Below are 24,537 nucleotides of genomic sequence, written 5' to 3' on the forward strand. Positions count from 1 at the left end.
TGATGTCGTTGTCCGAAGTAACGACCGTCCCGAGATAGCAGAACTCCTTTACTACCTCGAGATTGTCGCCGTCAACTAATACACTGTTTCCCAGAAGGTCTGATTTTCCAGCGAGCAGGTACTTCATCTTCGTCGTATTCAATTCTTGCTGCTTCGCGTTTGAGTCGGGTACGCCACAAATGCCTTCGCTGTTGTCCTGCCGATGGTGAGCTCATCTAAACGAAGTAGTTAATACAACGGTAGACGGTCCATTGGACTTACCTTCTGGACCTACCTCCTAAGTCTTACGTTTAACAATCACGAGATTGGCACAAATGAAAGATTTTGCTGACCAATATTGGCGAAAGTTTAGGCATAAAAACATGTGAAAAAATAGGAATCCAGTTTTGTTATTATTTAACTCAAGTACCGTTAAACAAGATCGTGGATTTCCTGGATGCAGTTATATGCCTTTGGCTATGCAATAATACACACCACAGCTGATGATAAACATACTTTATTACTGACTATTTGGCCACTTGGCGAGAAAATGCACTATTCAATAGCTTTGGTTTAAAAATGCAGTAAACATACGCAGTTACACAACGTCTCACTTTCCGTCCCATGTTGAAGGTCCGGGTGGCGGTGGAGATGCACTCAGAAAGGCCCACGGCATTGGGCGCACGTGACGCATTCGCATTCGCATCTTATCGACAACCGAGCCATATATTTCCCGTCCGCCGAGGGTATCCACGTTCCGGGCGGACCCGCTCATTATTGTACAGCCAGTAGTAGTTCCCTTTGAAGAAGTACGTCTTGCCTGCGCCGGAGACCCGTCGAAGGTCGCACATCAAATGTCCATCGGTGGCGGAGCGAACCGACCGCACGATACGACGCGAATGTCAAGGTTAGGGTGTAAGGAAATAATGGTACACGATTAGAAAAATGGTCACCCAGCGGGGCCGTGCTTCGTTTCCTGCTTCTTCACGCACGCAGTTCCGCCATTCACGAGAGCCATGTCGTGTCGTGTGCGTTTCTTCTGTTTCTGCTTCTTGACACGCTTCAAACTTACCGCTAGCAACAGCCGTGGCGGCATCAATATTGTTCGGAATGCCAAACCAACGGTCCATGGAGGACGGGTAGCCTTCGTCCATTTCGCCGGCCGTGTCGTTGTACCGCCAGAAACGATCGCCCGCAAACAGGTACGTCTTGTTGTTTTTCGCTGCAACGCAAAAAAAGAAAATACAGCAATGGAAGTATGAATGAAAGTAACCACTAGCTAGCATTGGCATACTATACTCACGCCACACCAGTGCCGCATCGATGCGTCGCAGCTCTTCCGGCAGCCCGAAGTCTGTCAGGGGCCGCACTTCCGGGTGCAGGAAGTTGAGCGCATCAAACACCCAGTAGAAACGGCCGGAAAACAGTACGATCGCATTATCATCGAGCCGCTCGTACACGGCATCGATGTGGCTGACGGTTTTGGGAAACCCGCGAAACACCTGCCAGATGCGCACCGGGTACCCGGTCTTGATGCGGTACTTTTCCGTCAGCCGCCACAAGTACGCACCCTTGAAGATGAAGATCTCGCCCCGGAGCAGCCCGATCGCGTCGAAACTGCCGCTGCAGATATCCGGCACCGGCACGTAGGAGGGAATGGCTGCCGGTGGCCGATCCTCCGGTGGCGTTGTGACACTGGTCGGTGGCGGCGATTGTGCATGGTGCCGGCTGATGTGATCGTCCACCGTTTCGTAGTCACCGACGAATGTGATCGGGATGTCGTACACTTCCGTCGTGGAGGAGAGGGCCGGCGTACTGGTAGGGAGTGGGTCCGGTTCCGGGTAGTGCGGTTCGCTGTCCAAATCGGGCAGCCGTGGGACGGCCGGCGTCACGGTACCGTACTCGTCCACGGTTGTGCTCGCTTCGGTAGTGTACATCCAATCCGGTTCGTCCGTGATGTGAGGATTTTGAACTGCATTGCACGAAAGAGAGAGTGATAAGTAGTAGCATGATTGGAGATGCAGACGAAAGGAACGATCCTCGCAACGGAACGGATACTATACTGTACAGCTGGTACATCGCCAAGATGTCATCGTAATCGAGCGTGCCCTGGGCGATGCCCTTGTAGTACGGGAACATCAGCGACGAGTAGACGGGCGAATGGGCCAGCCCGAGCGAATGGCCGAGCTCGTGTATCGCGACCGAGTAAAAGTCCACCCCCTCGCTCAGGTGCGTCGAGTTTTCCTTCCAATTTTCGTCCTCATCGAAGTGGACATCTCCACCGTACGCGTTCATTTCGTACGGATAGAAGGCGTGGGCCAGCACGTTCCCCGGACCGTCGAACGGGTAGCTGCGCGCAAAAAAAAAACCCCAGGAACCATGTATTAATCGATCAAACTCCGCCATCCGCCTGCCCGGAGTCGTGCGGTGTGCATCACGCTACTCACTTGTCCCCGTGGTGGCCACTGCCGAACCCGACGATGATGTCCGCCGACGGGTCGTACACGCGGACGAACCGTAGCTTGCTGTACTTGCTCCACTCGCCGAACGCTTTGGCCATAAACTTGGCCACCGCGTCCTCGCCAACCTTGCTGGACCAGTTCGCGATGCTTGAACGGTTGCGAGACGAGAGAAAGGTTGTTCAGTACAAGGGGATGAAGAGAAGGTAGGGAATTCTGTGGGGGGTTTTTCGAAAGGTAGACCTCCTACTGCGCTGGCCTGGTGGCGCGTGATCATTAAGCGCGATGGAACACCGGCGGACAAAACCCCGCCATCAGCCAGCGCTGCCAAGAATTTAGCAACGGGAATGTCTCTGTGATCTCTCTCTCTCTCTCTCTCTCTCTCTCTCTCTCTCTCTCTGGTTGTCCCGCTTAATGGCGCGTAATCAGCGTCACGATCGGGATAGTATACAATCCGTCTTTCGTCGCAACACCCGATGGAATGCCGATGTGGAAGAACTGCCTAACGATTGCCCTGTGGACTCTCTCTCCCTTTCTCTCGTGCAAATCCAACCCTCACCTGCTGCCGAAATCGATGAAAATGCTAATGTCTAAAATGGCACCTGTCTGAATGGGTGATGTGATCGTCCCCATCCACGTCCCCGGAATCATAAAACCTCCTGCCCCCCTCTCCCAATGATGGTGCACGCATGATCGTTTTCAATTAAAGTGAAAGTTTTCCGTTTTCCTTTTTCAGCACGTTGGGGTGTGTATGCGTGTGTTTTTTTTTTTTGGAGTTTGCCACAACGAGCTGTTGTGTCTCGTTTGTGCAGCACGCTGCAGACAGGCCCGCTGGTGCGGTGGTGTGGTTCCCCTAACGCGAGATAATGAATGGCCGTACCAATTAAACGAAAATGGCTATCGAGGGCGAAAGCTAATGGCCGATCACTGTGAATATGGTGGTATGAACAACGGGGTGTGTGTGTGTGCGTGTTTTTTTGTCGATTTCAGTTAAAGCTGTACCTTTGCATCGACTGTATTGCGATTACGTTTGTTAGCAGAAAATGATGATTCGATTTAACTCGAAATCATAGGTGATTGCGTTCGGTAAGGTTGTTTTCAGAAAGAACTACCATCACAGAAATGTGTTAATTTGCTGTTGGCGTACGTGAAGAGGCGTTAATTTGAACGATGCTCTATCTCACTGTCCACTTAAGGGTTAACGGCGGGATCAACCTCCTTTCCCGTTTGACCGATCATCGATCATAGATTATCGTATGGATAGTTCGATCCAACAATCGGCTCCATCGCTACGGGATGGTAATGGCGAACGAAGAAGGAAATAATCGAAAAATCGACCTCGCGCCTTAAAAGGCTACCAGGCCCGCTTGGGCTTTGCAATGAAACACGGGGGAGAGGTTGTATGTTTTGAGGAATTAGAAAAAAAAAACAGAATACAGCCAACCCACCGGGAGGTTAAGGTAGGGCGTTGTTTCTTCCGCTTATCCGTCTGTAAGGGAAAGGCGCCTTCTTTGGCGTGTGTTTGGTGTGCGTTTCGGAATACCTTAGCAGAGAGACCTTTAAGCTCTAAGTCCAGACCTAATCAGCCTGCTGGCTACTTACAAGTATGTTATGCGCCGTTTCCGCCAGCTCTCCGAACCGATCACGTACCGCCGGTGGCGTAATGATTGATCGTGCTGCATCACGTCGACCACGCCGCATCGGGGCGCTGACATTAACTGCATTGGACGGGATTGACCCGTTCGCGAACAGGTGCCACGCCACAGAAGGAAGTAGATGGGCGGGTGAAAACAACGCGGAGCGGGTCATGCGTGAAAGAGAAGGGATTATTTCCGGACTTTTGATTTGGGTGGGCAAACAATAAAGGTCAGAATGTTTTGCTTGTATAGCAAGTGTGCTACACAGTTATTGTAACTACCAGTCATACGAAAAACAAACCTTAAAAACAGTCTTGTTTAACGAAATTTTCAGTAAAAATTTTATCTAATTTTTGATAGTTGCTAATGCTTTGTGAGATCAATAATGCATATGCACACTATTAACACACATTGCACATTGACGGTTTTCCTTACCTCGATCGTTCTTCGATCTAGCACGCCCGTCTGTGGCAATGCGCCAAATTTCTGCACATGCTTAATGGCATCGATAATTGCTTCCCCACTGTACAGTGCTTCCGCCTGTGTTGGACCCTTCTCCAGATAGCCAAACCGTCGCATAAAATCAATCTACGAAATAATGAAGCACAAACCAGGTATTTAGCGGTCACAATCGTTCAGTTTCGTTCCACTACACACCATTTCTTTCGTTGGCACTGCGGGAGCACCGTGCATCAATCGAAGACTGATCAAACACAGGAAGCACAAGCCAAACAAATGCAACGGATATCGAACCATGGTGGAAGTGTAACTGTTTCCTTGAACTGAACCTCTCACAGAACGCGATGAAAACACACTCCACGGAAATACTTTCACAGAACGTTAGAAATGGGGCCGACCCAGTGTGCACTGCCCGATCGATGCTGTTGGCATCAGCAACATAATTAGACTGTCGGATTCGAATGCTGCTGGATGCTAATTATTGTCACGATCATGTCGCGATCTTTGCCGACCCATTTCACTGCTCGATGTCGTTCTCATTCCTACACATTTACCGCCCCGGAGGCTGAGGGCTGAGAATCTCGCGACGACATGCAGGCAACCATGACATGCATCGGCTCGTACGTTCGCATCGTTCTCATGTCTCTCTCCGTAATCAGTAAGCCAGTGTTAGCGAAAGGGAGCGACACTGGAAGCGTTCTGGGGTTATGTGGTATCGCCAATACTCCCAGCGTCAGGCTTCGGGCTGAACGAGCGACGCGTCAAATCCAATTAGCGACCGACCAATTATTGCTGTGCGACACGATCGTACCGAAGAGTTTGGCATAAGCAAATAATGAAATGAATGATTAATGCTGATGACTCCTCTTTCTGGGACATCTTCTCTCCCGACTCACCCCGTGGGGTCATAGGGCAAAAGGACACGCGGGAGGTCTCGTACTATTTTCATTGTCTCTCCCGCGGTGACAGTTGCAACGCGGTGACAGTCTTCTGCAAATGTTGCAATTGTCAGTGCGTTCATTTTGTTTATTTGTTTCTTTTACTTGGTTCATGAATTCTAGCATGCATTCTACAAATAATTATTCATGTGCTGGCGTTTGAAAACAAATTGGGATGGAACGTGAATTGATTGATTGTACAATAAAATCTTATAGAAATAGCACAAATAAGTCAACCATAACAGAATGATGTTTAATCAATTGAGACTTACTTTTTTTCTATTTTTTTGTACTTATTCCAATAACTCCAAACTTATCGTTTGGTTCTATGTTACGGCAAAGATCATTCCATTCACACTGAAAAAAAGGCTAAATAAACATTATGCGAATTTACAATATGTGTGTTTCGTGTGAACATTTATTGACCTTTTCAATAACGCTTTAGTTCGCTATTTTGTGCTTTAAAGTTCTTTTAATTGAAAGTTCGCACTTTGCTGTGGCGATTTAGCGCAATCTATATCAACTTTGAAGTCTCCCGATCAAAGAATAATTTCATGCAAGAGGGAAATCAGTTCACCATAAGGGATCGATAAAGCGTATAGAAAAGGTACAATAATTGTTCCTCTTCACTAAAACAGCATGAATAAAAAAAAACATTGTGGATCATTCAAAAGGGTTAATAGGTTCATCAAACCCGTTGACAAATATTGTAAATGTACTAAATGACGTAAGCATTCATTTCATGCTGTTTAGAATAAATAAAATAAAATGACTGCACTTGCTGATGGGGATAGAATGAATAGGCAATGTGTTTCATGTTGAATTAAAATAATTGTTTACACTTTCTGAGGTGATTGATGTTTTTTAATGGTTAAGTATAGCCTCGTCCATTGATTTATACTGCGTGACACCTGTACAGCTTCAGCCAGAGTGCAATAGTTGAACGCTTTATAGTTGGCATGCGTTTTATTTGAACGCTCTATTATTGATTGACAGTTTAATTAAACAGCACTAAAAACTGGGTTTTTGAAAAAAAATCTTAAAAAGTATGCAGAAAAACCGGGTCACGAATTGCAGAATTCAATCAACTATATCAGCTTAATTTCCTAGAAGATGACTTAGAATGGTAAAAATAAATTGGAATGAAGTAGACGAGTATGGATGAAAATATCATTGGAAGGGTTCATTGATTGCGTTACAATGAAACATATTGTTAATCATAATAATTGTTTTTTTTTAAGATCTCCTAGAAATAGGACATAAAAGTGTAACAGCGAAACAAAATTTCGAAAATATTCATATCTAAAGTGGCTCGAAACAGATGTAAAAATAACACTGTAGATTTCATGAGGAATACTTGGTACTGACATAATTAAGCTAAAAGTACTAGTTTTACAAAGAAAAACAAACAATGGTAATAGAGTCTAATTGAGTTTGTGTCACTCCGTTCATTGCGGTACATTTATCCGTAATTGACATGACCCTAGCAGATACGGTTGTAAATCAAGGCACAGTCAATAAGGCTAGACAATGGGTAGGAATGCAGAAAAAGATGCAATGACAATAACTCACTTTACTTTTCCATTTTTTGGCATAATTTGCTACAGATAAGTGCTACTGTCTGTTTCCTTTGTTACTGTACTGCAGTGAGATCTTCTCCCTCCTACAGTTGCAAATCCCATCCGTTCATCACTTCCATCATTTGGAGATTTGTGGTGTTTGCAGCACCACAGTTTTCCAAAAGTTAATTGTAGCCCTCTTTCAGCAACCTGCACATAAATATTGAACACAAAACTTCTCACGAAAATGGTAGAGAAGCGGAATGTGTTAAGATTTTCTCACCACTGCTAACCGTGTGCTTTCATTGATGGAAACGCTGAACGCATTAACGATGGGTTTGGACGACAAGCGACAACGCATTATGCAAAGGCCAGTCACCTTGGGAAGGTAACCAAGGAAGGAAGGTCTGCTCTTCTACTGTCTGCTACTGAAAGTGTTTGATTTTCCACGCTTTCAGTTTCATCTTCTGAGTAAAATGTTGCTTGGGAGCCACGTTAACCTCGACACAGGAAATTTCGTGTTTGGGGTTATGTTTAACAAAAGAAAATGGAAAAGCGTAGAATAAAACATGCCTTATTTTGTTATCGTGGTGCGTACTGCGCGAGCTTTAGGCGTAATACATTTTATGTTTTTTTCTACCCGACGCCTTTAGCTATCTTCGGTGCGATGGTAAGTACTTGCCGTGAGAACATCAACCACCTAACGGTTAAGTAATGTATGCTACATTATCAACGCTGCTTTTAGTTTTTCCCCCTTTTTTGATGACTCTTTGATGACGGCTTATTCGGTGGGAATTTCAACCACCTTTCTGTAAGGTCGACATCGAGGTAATTTAATTACACAGACAATTCTTGACACCTTCCAAATCCAACAGTTTTGGGTATGTGAAACACAGTGACCGAAACAGTTCCGCGAGTTATTTCCTCTTCTTAGCTAGAGGGTTCGATGACAAAGTCCGCAATCAATGTGAACAGATATCGTTTCGTCAATCGTATCACAAACTCTCAAACGAGTCGTCAGTAGGAAGTTTTTCAAAGGCGTTCTACTATCCTTCTACCTGCTGGATGATATGGAAGCGTCTCAGCTGCTGCCATTTTCAATCAACTTTGCCAGCCCCAAATGTACCGTGCGAGTGATAGTCTCAGCAGTGGTTACGGATTGGTTGGTTACACACTATGGCGGTCTTTTTTCATGAAAACATGCTGAGTATCGAATAAACGAGCCTGTCAAGTGCCAATAAACGATTAAATTTTGTTCTTGAAGCTTCAGTTTTTTTATTCTATTGCGTGCAAAATGATCTAAATTTAAAATAATATTTTGAAATAATAAAGCTTTTATTGTTTGATAAAATGTTGATATTAATTAGACAATGTTGCTTAAATAACTATTTTCTAACTTTTTTTTGTATGCAAATAAGCCAATTGCAATACGGCAGAGCTTGTCATTAATTAAGAATAAAAATAAATAGGAACAATAGGAATTAACATTGAAATGATATGAACCACTTAATTTTATTTAAGTTACTTGCTCAACTCTACTAAGCTTCTAAAAATATATAGAAATTGTTTGAGTATCATCCTTTATAACGATGCCAACTCCGACTGTAACGTTTTTTTCGATCTATTTTTCCTTTCCCTACTTGTATGTATTCAACCATGGCATACCATTAAGCCGGCATTTTTGGCAGAATTTGGCAAGAGGGTGAGTTGTTCGATTTCGACACACCACATCGGGGCGGAATCCGAAATAGAGTTGAAAACTTTTCTCATTGCTCCCGTGGGATGGTTCCGTATTTTGCATTTCTTTTCTTTTCCCGCCCGAACAGGATCACACCGAAGACGCGGAACTGTGCTGATTTCGTGGCATTCCTAAAGTGCCGATAGAAACTGCTCACCCATCTCGGTTGTTTAGGGGTCCCACATTACATCCTTCCCCTTGCTGAGAAGGGTGAGGGACATAGAAAGTAGAACGTTAGAGTCGAATCCGCGGTTCGAACTTCCCTCACCGGCTTACTTCGGCAGGGCCGCATTTGCATTCCATTTTCGGGTGTCGTCAGTGCAAACTTTAGCTCATTCTAGCTTATTCACAAACAGTCAAATAGACAGCCGCACTGGGAAAACCATCACTGAAGGGCGATTGAGCACCAGCAGCATTGGAAAAATAACTGCCTGTTTGGGGTTGTTTTCATGAGGGTTTTTTTTTTCATTAGACTTTGGCTGGTATGCCAGCAAAAAGCACTTTATTTCCGGAACCCGCTTACGTCAGCCTAAGATGTCAAGAGCATTACGCTGGCAAACTTTGGCGGGGATTGTCGGCGTTGGGAACTCACTTTGCACAAGGCGGCTATCACACGTGACGCGATTCGGGAATGTCAGGGTACGTGTTCGATTGTTTAAAGTTTCCTTCTAAAAGGATCCTTTATCACTCACTTTGCACACTCTATGTGCGATCTTTTGCGCGACGGAACGCTTGACATTTACCTTTGGGAACCAACTTTGGAAGCATTTAAATGTCATACTTTAAGGTTAACTATAACCAAATGTCCTATTGAGCAGCGAAAAGAGGGAGTATAAATGTCGGGTCAAAACACTGCACTGTACTTAAACTGATAGTCAGAAAACCAGGTCGAGTTAACAAGAAAATAAAATACAATTAACTATAACCCAATGTCCTATTGAGCAGCGAAAAGAGGGAGTATAAATGTCGGGTCAAAACACTGCACTGTACTTTAACTGATAGTCAGAAAACCAGGTCGAGTTAACAAGAAAATAAAATACAATTTATTGCTTAGCGCGTATATTTCAATAGAGGAAAAAGTTTAATTTCGCCGAAGAGACTTGCCATATAAAGATAGCCATTTCACAAACTGTTCTAGGTGTTGTTGCATTTGATTCAATAGAGATTGGCATCATTTACACGAAACAACGTTTCGTAAATACTTTGTTCTTAGCATTCTGTGATTTGCGGGTAACTTAATTTATATCCTAAGAAATGACTTTAAATGGATTTTATGCAAATACGAAATTCAAAAAGATTTTTTTTCTGCGGAACTTGTCTGCCCTTTCGTTGAACAATTATTCCGTTCGTTGCTGGGAAATTTTTTAAGGCACAATACCAGTAAAATGTCACAGTACGGCCTACGAAGCAGGATGATCATGTTTGGAACATTTTGATATCTTCAGACTTATCTACTAAGCTCACCTATCCTATACTATGGTGTTTGTATGATATAGTGGTGCGTACTGCGCGAGGTTTAGGCTTATCATATCGTTTCAGGGAACATAATGTGAAAATGTATAAATATATAATATTATATTTCAATCTTACTGATAATCATTTGCACTCTAGTTCTGTAACTAATTATAGATTTATTTTTATTTACTATCTATTTACTTTTAGCACGTCAAAATACTCTCAAAGTTCAACTCGGAGAAATACTTTAGATCATTTAACGGAGTTCTTGCGATTTGATAGGAGGCGTTCCTATAACTCAACATCAGATTTTGCTCAGTTTAACATTTTGTTTTACACACGGCAATGACCAACTACATACATCAACCCCAGAACGATTATACATAAATGAACCTACAACCAGCGTCTTATTTTTCAGCCACAATCCCCGAAATCAAGTGAGTGAAACAATAAAACCGGCTGGCAGGAAGCATAACAGTTCGCCACCACTCATCATCCTTTGCTAATAATCCCCCAATGATAAGCTCTCGTAACGTGGCGCAAAGCTATATGGCGCTACCCCTGCCAGTGGTTCCCGGCAGCGTCGTAGAGTAATAAACATTTCTTGGAATTCCACCACCACCGGCACAAGGAAAGATTATCGCCATTCGCACATTATACCCCCGAGCGTGAAGGATCGGATCGAAATGAGACCAGAACTAGCGGGAGCTTAATTTCAGTCAGAACATAGGTCTTAGAAGGAACAAACAAGCAGTTAGCATTCAGCCCTTCTTCAGCCTGCACTGCTGTCGCTATCGACAGTTTGGCGAACCGACAATCAAAGGCTTAGCCATCGATTAATGGCGGCTGACAGGGATGGGGGTGGCAACCGAAAGGTAGTCAAAATGTGTGGCCGGTGTAAGGTTTCGTTTGTCGATCAAGCGACCGCCAAGGGTTGGGGTAATTAGTAGTGGGAAGTGAAATCGAGGGTCGCTAAACTGTGCGTTCGAGAACATCCGTGCTTGGGGAGATGCCACACCGACACAGAATACATTATTTGGAGTGCGTGTTTTTCGCCTCAAACTCCAATGCTTAAACTGCTACAAAAGAGATAGTCGGCAGCTTTTTTTCTTGTGAGCTCTGGTAGTAAGACTTTCGTCTGGAGCTTATGAATAGGAAAGGATTTATTTTCAAAACGTACAGAATGTTGCTGCCACCGCCACCATCATGTCGAAGGTCGGGAAGCCATTTAAATGAGGTTCTAAGAACGCCTTCTCGCAGAGTGCTGCAGGAAAACTCTCCAAAAGGAACGTTTGTGCGCGTACGTCAAAATGTTAAGATGAATTACCTTTTAATTCGCCGTGTAACATGCCATGATGATGCCGCGTGTGGAGCACACGGTCAGCCCTTCCCGCTGGTGTAGGTTGGGGGAGTGCGGTGGAACCCCCGAAGCTGCTGATTATTCCATTGGCTTATGTCTTGCGGTAGACCACATTCTGCCCGGTCATTATGGGTACCCGGGGTTGATGCTTTTGATGATGGTGCGTCGGTTGTTGCTTGCTGCTGTTGCTGCTGCTGCTGCTGCTGCCGCCTGCTCATCATTAATCTGTGCCAGTGCTGAAGGACTAGTGGATGGTAGTGGGGATTTTATATACGGAGCAGAGAAGCTCTTTTTTTATTTTGCCCCGAGGATGGGACTGGAATGGCAGGATGATGTGCAGCAAACTTTAATCGGGTGAGAGATTACCCTATCGTAATCGAATCATGCTTAAAGCAGTTCGAGGTGAACAAAAGCTCTCTCGGTGATGCTGTGCAGATGGTCTAATACAAAGTCTATCTAATATGCTAGGATGTCCCTGGATAGCTTAGTGGTGACTAGCTTTTATGTATTGTTACATTAGATGTATTAGTTACTAAATAGTTAACAGAATAACTTGAGCTTTATGCACTGAAAACATTGAAGCTTTTGAAATATTTTTTTTTGTGAATGTACAATCAATGGGGCCTTAACAACCTTCCATCCGAAGCTAGGGTTAGTTTGTGTTTGTATAGAAGGTTTAAATGTGGTTATTAAATAGCCTCTGAATCGTCTTAATCGTCGAAATAGCCTCTTCTTTTTCTTTGATCTAGTGCAGCACAGGTCCTTGTGAACGGGAAGTCTTATTGTCATTTAATTTTGTTCTTAGTATAATAGGCAATTGTGCACTTGGGAAGACGCTTGATTAGGCATGTACAATGTTTGATGTCATTTTGATTAAATCTATACACTATAACATGCATTACAATTAAAGAAGATAACTGTGAAAAAAAACCCTGCAAAAATAGGTTGCAAATTAATGTTATTTTGTCGAAGGTACACCATCATTACAAACATTTTTCGCTGTCGCCAACCCTCCCCAAACTGTATCATCTGGCAAGATTCGAACATCCACCAATTGACATCATTCTACCACCGCATGATAGTGGCAGCTGTTCAACGAGAATAATTATGTACAACTCTTCCTTATCGGAATTCGAGAGAAAGCGTTCCGCACTGCACACAACACTGCCCCAACGCTTGGATGTCACCTGCAACATGCCCTTCAATCATACCATCATCATTATAGTGGTCACGAATGCTTTCAGCACGGTGGAACGAACCATCAATTTGTGCATTTTTGTTTTGTTTTATACAACTTCCTGAAAAGCATTACACGATCGGTGTGCCAAACCGCCGAACCGGTTCGGTGCGGAAAATAAATTAAGCATAATTAATATTTTTACAAACCCTCCCAGAATGGCCGTTTTAAGGGCGCGTGATCATTTGGTGGCCTGGTTTGCCGCTCCCTTTTGCAGATACAGTTCTTGCTCGCGAACACATCACTGGGAACAACCAACGCGGCGCGTTCGTAAACAGCTTTTCTAGAGCGCATCGTATCAGCTCTTCTCGCGCGAACGCATGAACGGATGATAATCATACGCGCGCATTCCAACACTCGAGGCTTTCCTGCAGCCCTGAACGCTTTCGAAAGCGTCCGACAGCACAATGGTACCACGGCATTGTGCACCGTGCCCTCTGATGCACCGAACGCACCGAACTTACCAGAAAAGCCGCCGAAAAATCATCCAACGGTGGCTGAATCGTTTGCTGCGCCCTTCGTCTTCCTTAGTATGTGTGCGCCCAGTAATTACCAGACGCTTGTACGGCTCCCGAGGGCAAACACTTCATAGCGGATTGGAGTGCTTGGAAGCGTTCTGCAGCGTGTGATAGCCGCTTCGCATCCACTTTGTTCTCAGTTTAGCGAGTTCTGGTCATTTGGCGTGGCAACGATAATGACCTCCACACATATACACATCCCATGGACGCACCCCGGGCGTGCAAGAAAGGTTCCCGATCGTTGGTGCATCGAAAGTGGCTCGAGGGCGCTTCCGCAAATCGGCTGGGCAATTTGAATGTGATCTGGATGGGACTGCTGCGTGACGATTGGCTTGTGCCTTTTGGGGTGTTCAATCGGATGCGAGTGCAACGATGGGTCCCGGTGTGCCGGTGTAACCGATGGTAAATGGAATGCTTTTAGGCGATATTGATGCTTTCAGGACGATGCAAATCATTTGCACCAGCAGGCGTGATGGTTTGCTTTTCGCAATCTCATAGCGTTCGTTCGACGTAATGTGACGCATTACAATCGTCCATTATGGCAAACGTATCATTAGCGAGGTATCACTGTTATGCCATGATTTCGAGGAATTGGCCTCAATGCACAAACGTTGCTTTCGGGACCTTTAGGTCTGATTTAAAGAGCAGTTTTGAGTGGAATTACAAACAAGGTACACGGTCATAAAAGGACGATAGCTTATTTATTACAATATAAAAACATTTAAACTAATGCAACCAAGCTGTTATTCTTTTTAAACATTAAATAATTGAATAAACTTTCATTCGATAGTGCTTTTTCTTTTGTCACCACGATGATCATGCCGGTCTTATGGAAGATATAAAAAGCGCGAATTTGGATAATCAAGTAGCAAAATTGAGGTATGTTCCATGTAGTTTCGAGTACATGTAGTTTTTAATTTAAATCTTATGGGTAAACTTATGGGTAAAATTAGCGTGAAAATAACATTCCAAATTGGGAGAACTGCGAAGCGTTAGACTTACAACTTCAGCAATGTAATATAATCTTTTTTTTATTTTAGAGGAATTCAATACAATCCAGGCTAGATTCGTAGTAGTTTAGACGGCACAAGTGACCTCGTTACGATGAAAACCTGTATTGAAATATTTTTGTTATTACTTAGAATTCTGTCGAAGTATCGGCTGAGATAGCACGTTTGTTAAGAATAAAACACTTGTCGAGATAAATTCAGTATTATTTTGGCGTTGAGCTATTCTCAAAGTTTCCCAGAAAAAGAAAGCTTAAAACTTGAAGTTGAACTTCTTCGTACGACTTCGAGCGATAAAATCGCACCTGACCAAACGATTGAACAGGAACCCCTCCGTCCCATTTTTGCTTTAAGCACATTCCAATGGTTTCAAGTGTTTGTTAGCCATTGGCCATCTAGACGTTTCGAACGAAAAGGTCAGCCTGTTGCGCCAGCAATCCATCCCATCCCTTACCTGTTCAGCATCCGCCAGCGAATCCACCGGTGGAGCTAACTTCGGACCAAACTATTCGTACGCTGGACGGATTCCTTTCAGCCTGGTGCCGTTTGATTCTGGAACCTCGATCGAGGGATGCCCCATCCACCGAGCACAGTTGTAGCAACAAATTTCGGTTCGAAAGGTATTTGGCAATCGGTTTTTGTGCTTCAATGCGAGATGCCACCCAATCCACCAGTTGCGTCCGTAGCCAAGAACGGTGGTGGACAGTTGGGCAAAGTTAATGTGCATGTGGGAGTGTGTGTTTGTGTGTGTGTAGCTGTACCGAATTCCTGCACCGACCGCAGAATTCGTTCAAACGATAAAAGTTCGGCAAGAATAAACAGAACGGTTTTGGGTTGGCTCCGAAGAATTTCTCCTCATGTCTGAACAACTGCTGCTCCCAGCTGGATGGCTTTTGGTGGCGGAAGCTTTGAGAACGAGGCACTGTTTGGGGCTCTTATGAAAAAAGCACATTCTTGTAGGGAGGGGAGCGAGAGTGGGTGTGTGAGTAGATTGGACATTGGCGGTTTTCTTTAGCATCAATCACGCCCCGCACCGATTCCGCTGACCGAGGGAAATGTGCGCAAGGATTACGACGACGGTTCATGACTGCTCGCAGGGTCGAAGGTGTAGGATGAAAAGTTAATTTCCATTCATCATAAACACATCATCGTTGTTAGCTGAAGGAAAACATGCGAGAGGTGAGGGTCTGCTGACTCGCTAATCCCGAGCTGGAGGAGAATGGAACAACATGGCTGAGGATTCTTCTCTGCTGAGGCCGGCCCGTCATCGCTGTGGTGTGTGGTCATCATTCATCAAATCGGAGATATTTCTAACAGTGACTTGCGGTTGTACCGTGCGGCAGCTTGAGCTTCGCTTTGCTTCGGCGTGTAACAGTCCGTCGAAATAATAATTAATATGTCTATCGTGTGCTGTCGTGCCAAGACAGTTCTGTCGGTGCGCAGGAAAGCCATTCCGTTCCCGCTGTTTGGGCTGATAAACTTCCTTCTCCAAGGTTCATGACCTCCCCGGTCCGTGAATCGGATGAGGTTTTAAAACCAAACTAAAACCGGGTTTGGTTCGTCGTATTTATTTTCGAATTTCTTTTCAATCGAATTTCTTTCCAATCGTAAAAGAACAAGTGTGCACACCGTCAATGTCGAGCCTCCAACAGCACTTCGTGAGGCGTAAGAGTAAGAGCGAACGAGGGAACAGATTACTTGTCCTGAGTGTGTCGTGTGTGCGTGTGTTGTGCCGTGCGCGCAGGACCATTCTGCACCCGAACGTCATTCAACAAGCTTTTCCAGTTTTTCAGATTGTTTTCCACCCTCCACCAGCTTGCCTGATGTGATGGTTGGAAATGGTCACCCGGTTCGTTCGGTTCCCCGTCGACATTGATTTCCTCCACTACTGCTGGTACGGCTGGTGTGTTCGATTGTGTTAAAGTGCCGTAAATAAACACCGTTGACAACCTGACGACGCTGTAATTCGAATCTCGAACCCGATTGTCCCTTCCTGCTCACCTTCCTTCCCGCTTTGCACACTTTGGAACCGTCATCTAGTTCGAACCGTCGTTAACTGTGCCTCTCCTGCGCTAGGAAGATGGATGGATTCGATTTCACTAAAAGCAGTAAGGCTAGCAATCGGGGCAGAGCTTTCTTCTCTTTCTGCTGCTGCTGCTGGTGCTGCCGCGTTGCGGCTAAACATCTCAAATGGTTGGAGCGTTAAGAAACCTAGCAAACACCCCAAAGAAAGCTCGAGGTTTACGGTGGTGCGCCGTGGTTTTGTGTGGCTCGTAAAACAGGAGTAAAAAAAGGGACGGGATAGAAATCAGGGTACCCTATCGTGGGCGCATCACCATTCATCGGCTTCGGGTACTTCGATAAACGTCAGGCCTTTGCCTTACCGGGGCCGTAAGACAGCTCCTTTGACACCGATGGCGTAATACTTGGTCCATGCGTCCTTGCGGTAAAGTATCATGTTCCGGGACGCTTATTAGGCCATCCCGGGTTAGGTTGCTCTCGGGTGAACGCAGTTTTCGGGTTGGGTTTTACGGTGAGGTGCTTCACAGGGCACATACATTATCCTGGTGTCGTTTACCCGGGATCCTCTATATTGACGACACGCTGTAAAGTCAAACACCAAGCCGATATGCTGAGCGTGATGTATTTAATGGGCCGCTTGGTAGTATTTTAAGTGTAGCGTGGTAGAATGGTCCCGGCGATACTACCAGGCAAGATTGGAAAGATAAAATATTTATGAACTTAAGTGTGTACACAAATTCGAGATGGGAAAAAGTGTTTGAATTTGGCTGCCGGGGTTACTAAAACCGATTTTCAGATTTGTGAAGGTGGGTTTTACTCACCTCAAATATTGAATCTTTGCGTCCCAATTTCGTTCTATCATCGAACCGCAACGAAGGTTCCAAAAGTATCGTGTCTCTCTCAATCCCGGCATGGTGTAATTGCCGAATACTGTCAGTTCTATGGTGCGGCAAAATGGATTGAAAGCCTTCATTAATCGCCCACAATGCGCTGTTGGAAAGTAAGCTCCACAATCCACGCTCTTTCTCTCGACTTAATTGACCATCCAAATTTGCGATTGAATGGGACGACGCTTCTATGGTAAATGCGTGGAAGGCGAAGACGCATCACGCGTAACATATAATAACAATGGGCCCCAGGTGAAAAATTTGGACATTTTGTAAACCCTCTACCTCTGCGGTCCATAACCGGAATGGCAGACTCTTTGTCCACGGTCATGAGAAGCTGTGGTGATCTTCGGCAAAGCGTCTTTTTCGTAAGCAGTCAGTACAACGGAATGAGGGGCCAGTGGTGCGAGCTAAAGCGAAAAAAAGGGTCAAACGGGTACAAAATTGGCAAGAACTTGAAGGTGGCTAAAGACTCCGCGCTAAATGGAACCTGAAGTCAGCTGCTTTCGAACCGGTAGCAGCTAAAGCACGTTTGGGGTGTGCGCGTGTTTTTGTTTGCGCGTATGAACCGGTTATGCGTTGCCAAGCGTGTAACGGCCTAGCAAGAGTGACTTTTTGATGTTCGCGGAAATGGTCATGCAAGGGATGGAAGAAGAAATCATTCAATGCAATAGGGGTATGAAATGGAAAGAGTTGTGGAACACGAAGCCACATCCACTTGAGATGATAAAGTGTCGAAAAGTCTTCGTATGTCTCGTTTCCGTTACTTCATGGACACTTGTTCCGAAACAAGTTTATTGAAATCTATGGAAAATTGATCCCGGGGAGGTCCATGGAACATGTTTCAATGTGGCGTCTTACGAATTTTGTACATACTGAATGAAACCCGTGTTTTTTTCTTTCTTTCACAACATTTAAATTTTATATTTGTAGGTTATACCAGTTCCAAAATAAACACATTACAATGCATTAATCTTTTGACAGTTTTTTGTTTTAAATTCAGATAGCTATAGGCGTATTACATTAATAATATCGAGATATTTACACTTCAAGTTGGCGTATTACCGCAAGATTACAAAAAAAAACCATAAGATAAACCATAAGGTTGAAAAAAATTATAATAATTCCTCAGCAAAAATCGAAAAAGAGGACATAATTAAAGCAGTATTAAATTTTGCTATGTGGTTGTTCTTGATGATAAGTAAGCTGTCTGTACTTTCAGCTCTTTCTTATCAAAAAACGAACATCCTCTTTGTTTATTCATCTTTTTTTGTTTTGTTTTTCGTACAAGAATTTGAAACAACTATAATAATCATCAATACAAATGTAAGCCTTTAAGTACTCCAAAATTAAGTACTTAAAATGATTGTTAACGTTCCACCTTGGTTTATAACTTCAACTCTACATTCCTACACAAACACCTAATTACTAACTAGCTTTACAGAAAAAAATAATTCAAAATACAGAGTTAAATGCAACAATAGCACCCACCAGGTTATACGTGAATTATACAGAATCTAACAAGATTTTAGGTTAGTTATATTAGGTTAGATTGTAAGTTAGGATAAAATTAAATTAGAAAAAAAAATTTCCAGGGGGTTTTTTTATAAATTTTTCCCTCTAGAAAATTTAAAGGTAAATAATTATCAAAAATACAAATCGGCAAAGCCAATAGTAAAATTAGGAAAACCAATGAGGAGAGTATGCATACGGACCCATTGTAAAATTTCACAATGTAATAACATTTCATGTACGAACAAAACAATAAAGGTACTACTACTACTACTAATACTACTCAATACAAATGAAGCACAACAAATAATTTAAAATACAACAATGCAACTGCTAATCATTACACAATTAGTAGAGCAATACTACCCTCAAATTTATATTTTGTATAGCCTCATTTTCACAGTAATAAAATAGTGAAAGTCTATTTAAAAATTAATTTGATTGATTTACTTTCTGGGAAATGTGAACTACAGCTCGTTAAAAATAGTTGTTCATTGGAATCCTATGCAATTGTCACTCGTATAAACTTAATCACACCGATCTACGAATTTAGGCACGAGATGTCATCTTGTCAGAACTCTGTCACGATCTTCCGTGTAATACGCAGGCGCGCAAAAACTGGCGCCAGTTTGTGTACAAACAAAATGCTGCGCATAGTTTAAAAATAATTGTCAGATACACGCACGCAAGTATTCGCGATGTCAGTACGGCTGGGCTACTCGCACTCAGTTGCATATTTTGCGTTCTAAATAAACCAAGGGGTTTATCAATACACAAATCACGTATTTAAAGCAACGAGGTGACGGTGAATACTAGACATACATTGTGTGAGATTTTGTAGTACTACCTTGTGCAAACGTTTTTCTACAGGTAGATGATCAACGTGATCGTTCTAAAGCCAAATCCGACACGGCCTTATATAAGCAATAACCAAATCGACAAGCCGAGAAAGTGCTAAGGGTGTTGCGCGCATGCCTGAGGACTGACAAATATTTTTGTTGTGAAACATCATTGAATCGCGAATAGAGGAAACGAATTTGCAAAGTTATTAAGACGCAAAGCAAAGAAATGAAGGAAGTATAAGTTTTGGTTTTGATTTGACTCTTAATAGTTGTTTTGAGATTGATACAAAAGTTGTTCAGCTCCAAGAAGTGAAGTAAAATGTCCAAAAAGTTACCCGTTCGCACACTGAGCGAACTGACGCTGGCAGAGATGGCCGGTACGATCGTTGGCTCGATCGGAACCATGGTACAGACGAGCCTTGCGTTTGGTATTCCACCCGACTACACGCTGTTGATGGTTGAGATCAACTCCTATATGGACAACATGGGAGCTACAAGCAACATCTACGAGGATCTGCTGCGCGTTATCCTTTGTTCCGACTCGCTTGACGCTTCGATGCGCTTCTGCTGCCTGCAGATGCTGCTGAACGAAGGCGTACAGTGTCTGGTAACGGATATCTTCCCCCTAGCCTACTACGAGCGCATACTGCAGGTGATTGCTGCGCAAGGTCGTGGTCTGCGCCAGCTAAACATGAAAGGAGTGTGGGTGAAGGAGGAGTGCATGTGTTTCATGTTTGAGATTGTGAAGCGTTTACCGCACCTTACCAGACTGACCATCCCGCACATCGCGAACGATAATCTGCTGAAGCATATCGCCGACTACAGCCGCTGTATGAGACAGTTGGACATTAGCGGCGAAACGGACATAACGGAGATTGGCATCGAGTATCTGTGTTACGGCGAGTGCCGAAACCATCTCACCGTTGTGGATATTGGTTCGCTCGGGGAAGAAAATATATGCCACACCGATGTGGCCTTGCTACTCCAGAACCTGCCAAACCTGGCTACGCTGAAGTCATACTCGTTCGTTGGTCGTAGCCTGCAGTACATTGTCGAGAAGAAGGATGCCAACTTCAAGTGTCGGTTGGTGTACGTACACGACATGGAAACGGACGCCACAACACTGGATGCAATAGTACGTACCTGCCCACGGCTGGAGGACATCTATCTCGATTCGCCCGAGGCAGGCATACTGGAGAAGCTGTGTTCGGTGAAACTACGCCGCTTGAAGCTGTACAAGTTCAGTGCCTACGAATTGCTGGGGCTGGCGGAGCACAATGGCAAATCGCTGTACCATGTGACCGTAATCAAGGGGTATGGTCCACTCGAGATCGATCGGCTTGTGCGCTCCTGTCCGAATCTGATCGATCTCGACTTCTACATGATGGATTCGCTGACGTTTGCGGGCGACAGCAGTTTCACCAATCTGCAAGGGTTGGAAATTTTGAGCAGTCCGATACAGAAGCCAAGCCTGCGTCGTTTCATTTGTCATACGACGACGCTACGTCGGCTGGCGGTGGATGCAGTCACCTTTTCCGATGAGGACATCAGCTCGATGGTGATTGAGCACGATTTCTATCAGCTGGAGGATGTTTGGTTCACATCGGCCCCATATCTATCGATTGCTTCTGTAGAGGTAAGCTTGTTTGTTGAGCCCAGTTAGCAAAATACAAATTTACGATCCATATTGTCCGGCAGATTCTGATGGATCGCTGCCCAGAGCTGCAGAGCGTTGGTCAACTGAGCGGATGGGCATTGACGCCCGATGACGTGACGTTACTTCGCGGGATACTGAAAAGCTGCAACTCCTCTCTGGTACTGTCACCAGCAAGTATATTCCCGTGACCAAATTTTCTCTCAAAAATATCATGAAACGATAACTGGCTCACTCCTAGCTAGAGCACGTTCGTCCCTCTGGTTGTTCGTTGTTCCGACTTTGTTTACTCACCGTTCACCAACGCTAACACCTTGTTCCCATCTGATTTTCTTTGTGTTTCCCGTGACCATTTCATTTTCCTATCCCTGTTTCCATCCGATTGGACAACCCTCCCCCCGTATTCCGTCCCTGACAGGTGCTGAACACGTACCAGCCCCGAAGGAAAGCTAGACACCCCGTATCGTGGATCGTAATGCGACGCGACTGATCGTTGTACCGGTTAAGCAAATAAAGTTCCATCTGTACCGTGTACTCGAATGCAAAACGCGCTCTCTGGGGTCGGTTTCCCCGCTTGCTCACATTTCTCATGGGGATGTTCTTTTTTCTCACTTTCCAATTTTTCCAGATAATACAATCACTTTGACGGCGTACCAAGGGCATTATTTGCTTTGCAGAACGGCACATTAGGAGTTTACGAGCGTTGTGATTTCAATGCGAGTGTTCGGAACTTGGTTGAGTTATTTTTCGTTTTGTTGTTTTGGATACATCTCAGTGAAGCACAACTCACTCGTCCCAAAAAAGAAAACATGAATTGGTGAACAGAAACATTAAAAAAACAATAAACATCCTACCACACGTGTCCTTTTGTTTAAATTTATCCATTTACTGCGCTTGATTTCGCCTCCGGTGGTGTTCCTGCTTCTACTGTGGCTGCTGCTGTTTGCGAATTATCGTTCATTATGTACTTCCCGATCGTGTGTACGACGATCGTGGGCACAATTCTGCAATGATCTTTAGCTTTTTCTTGCTTAGTTTGAGGTGGCTTTGGATTCTCTTCCCTTTAACGGCAGGTGATTGATGCTTTGCTGAGACATTGCGTTTCGCTAAATCGAGCGAACATAATCTGACCGTCTCTTTGGCCATTCCTGCTATTCGGTGGGTAAGAAATGCATCGTAGCAACATGAAGGACAGAGGTTTATGTGCCTCGAAGAAACAGAACGAAGAATCACTGAGCGAAGGAAACAAAAGGGCCTCATGGCGGGTCGAATGGGTCTACGTGTATGTGTGTGTGTATTCTTCTCGACCAGTAATGATGAAGTAAACACATGATGCGATGCGATGTGAACTTGATTCTTGTTCTTGGAGAAGGGATTTTAACGGAAAGCTGAACACCTGCCGTCGTCATCTCGGAACGACGCACAACATGCTGTTGTAAAAAAACTGGACAGTGGAGTAAAGAAGCGAGCAGAAAATGGATGACAAACAACAACGCAAAACGCCGTTTCTTTTATTTCATCGTTTTCTGAAGGGTAGACGGCGTGTGTGTTGATGACTGGCAACACTTTCAAGATAAATACGTAAAGCAGAACTGATCAAACGTTTCTTAAAAATTGATTATTTTGTGCATTTGATATTGAATTTGAAGAAATTTGCTTTGTTTATGTCAAAAATTAGCCTGGATTACAGTTATCATTATTAGTATACAGATTTCGTAACATATCATATCAGTTAAAATATACGTAATTGCAAAAAAACCAATGCTGTCCCAACTTATTCATCCCTGTGGCAAAACAAACCATACCAACCGGTTCAATATGGACGACGCGCATCTCCGTTGGTCGAGCCATTAAGTGAACGTTAGTAAACACGAACGGGCAACTGATTGCAAACAGTAATAAAACCCTGGCTGCACCCAGCTGCATTCTAAGTTTGCCACACTGGCTTGGGAGTTGACTTCCACCGTTCTCTATAGCTTCAGCAACGACCGCGCAAGCTTGCGGATATTTGTGCCATTTTCTTGCTTTGTTCCTCACTTTGCTAACGTTGTCCGCACTCTGACATCGTACGAACGGGATACTTTCACCGCTTTTCGCGTGATGGAAAACTTAAGCTCACCATCTTACACCAACTCATTGCTGATGAGCAGGGAGCAGGAAAACGTTTCTTGCGTAGAAAACACTCATAATAAATTTTGCCTAAAGTTTTCCTTTGTCAGCTAGGATTACCGTCACCGGCGAGCAGTCTTTGGGGATGGTTAAAGAGAATTGACCTTGAACTAGTTTTAGTGAGAAAATTGAACCGTTATGCTTTAACGCAATCTTACTCAAATGAGTTTATATGATATATGCTCGCTCGTCGCAGTGTGTGTGGGTGTAGGTTTTGATGCAATTAAGACGAAGACGCGCGGTATCTGTGCAGAACTTCGTAGTATGAATTACAAGATATATCAAAAGCGAACCTGCTTCCCGGGCAATCTATTCGCCCAGAATGTAGAAACGGCTGAAGAGAGCGCTGCATAAATTATGGCGTCGTGAAGGCAAAGTGCATTTCGACCAATGGACCGTGTCGTGCACTTGAACGTTAGGATAATTCATTATGCTTTGCCAAGCCTTTCATCTGCCGACGACTTCACTGTGACCCAGTAACCGTGGTGTACCGCATTGTTCAAGCGTCCTCAAAATGCGCTCTATAATTTACGGCGTACGCACATGATTGACAATCATCCTTTGCTTGTTTCTGAGGCGTTCTCCAAAAATGCCACCTGTACACTGGCAACCGTGGCCCGGGAAGTTACCGTTCATGGTCTGCACCCGGTCGATCGCAGGTGGCGCAACGGAAAGGTCATCTAGAGCACCAGTTGGAGCGCGAGATGCGAGAGACCTTCGCCGCTTAGATGTCCAAATATTTGGGCAACGGTCTGCGGTCTTTAATATGGCTGCCGCGGCCACGATCGTGAAGATGCCGATGAAGGTGGTAATCTTTCGCCCTAACCACAGCAAACCACCGTGGATCCGCTTGGCTCCGATGGATCCACTGACACTGGCACCCTCTGTGTTTTTTACGATCACGCCGCAGCTTAGCACCGCAGATCACTTTGGTGTTCTACGGAGCCGGTGGAAACCGAGAGTGGTAAAATATAATTTTGTAAATTGCCGCTCTCGCAGTAAGACTACCACTGCCCCGAGGCTAAGATTACTTTATTGTTGTTGTTGTTTCGTGCAATGCAATCGCCGACGCTGCGGTCAAAACGCGCTCGGACTTTGTTTGATG

The 24,537-nt window shown here is 44.4% G+C and overlaps 3 protein-coding genes across 7 annotated transcripts in view; 2 read left to right on the top strand and 1 right to left on the bottom strand.

Moving 5' to 3' along the window:
- The window catches only part of LOC120949101 (uncharacterized), a 252,172-nt gene that overhangs the window by 190,237 nt on the left and 37,398 nt on the right, over positions 1-24,537 (top strand). The window lies entirely within an intron of this gene.
- On the bottom strand, positions 481-5,109 carry LOC120953237 (matrix metalloproteinase-2-like). The gene is made up of 8 exons (XM_040373013.2): positions 4,733-5,109; positions 4,511-4,663; positions 4,041-4,156; positions 2,427-2,588; positions 2,043-2,329; positions 1,283-1,951; positions 1,052-1,201; positions 481-799 (listed from the first exon to the last, which is right to left on the bottom strand). Exons 1-8 carry the CDS (start codon positions 4,829-4,831, stop codon positions 687-689), a joined length of 1,749 nt encoding a protein of 582 aa, XP_040228947.2. The 5' UTR covers positions 4,832-5,109; the 3' UTR covers positions 481-686.
- Positions 19,428-22,127, top strand: LOC120952112 (uncharacterized). Of its 5 annotated transcripts, none has more exons than XR_005751237.2 (4): positions 19,428-21,245; positions 21,308-21,424; positions 21,682-21,823; positions 21,892-22,127. XR_005751237.2 is itself a non-coding variant. In XM_040371254.2 (4 exons), the coding sequence occupies exons 1-3, from the start codon at positions 19,929-19,931 to the stop codon at positions 21,751-21,753; spliced, it is 1,506 nt and encodes a 501-aa protein (XP_040227188.2). In that variant the 5' UTR covers positions 19,428-19,928; the 3' UTR covers positions 21,754-21,787; positions 21,892-22,127. The 5 variants fall into 5 exon arrangements, 4 of the variants coding, with proteins under 4 accessions (XP_040227188.2, XP_040227190.2, XP_040227187.2 ...); XM_040371254.2 differs by having other exon boundaries at positions 21,682-21,787; XM_040371256.2 differs by having other exon boundaries at positions 21,682-21,764.

Source organism: Anopheles coluzzii, chromosome 2, assembly GCF_943734685.1.
Source record: "Anopheles coluzzii chromosome 2, AcolN3, whole genome shotgun sequence".
Classification (NCBI taxonomy): Eukaryota; Metazoa; Arthropoda; class Insecta; order Diptera; family Culicidae; genus Anopheles; species Anopheles coluzzii.

Excerpts from the sequence above, each read along its gene's own strand:
- LOC120953237 (XM_040373013.2), bottom strand. The coding sequence starts at position 4,831 with ATGGTTCGATATCCGTTGCATTTGTTTGGCTTGTGCTTCCTGTGTTTG. Across the intron at positions 2,589-4,040 it reads AAACGGCGCATAACATACTT|CATCGCGAACTGGTCCAGCA; the intron begins GTAAGTAGCCAG and ends CAACCGTTCAAG. Across the intron at positions 800-1,051 it reads CGCCACGGCTGTTGCTAGCG|GCAAGACGTACTTCTTCAAA; the intron begins GTAAGTTTGAAG and ends TCTCCGGCGCAG.
- LOC120952112 (XM_040371253.2), top strand. The coding sequence starts at position 19,929 with ATGTCCAAAAAGTTACCCGTTCGCACACTGAGCGAACTGACGCTGGCA. Across the intron at positions 21,246-21,307 it reads TATCGATTGCTTCTGTAGAG|ATTCTGATGGATCGCTGCCC; the intron begins GTAAGCTTGTTT and ends ATTGTCCGGCAG. Across the intron at positions 21,425-21,681 it reads AAAGCTGCAACTCCTCTCTG|GTGCTGAACACGTACCAGCC; the intron begins GTACTGTCACCA and ends CGTCCCTGACAG.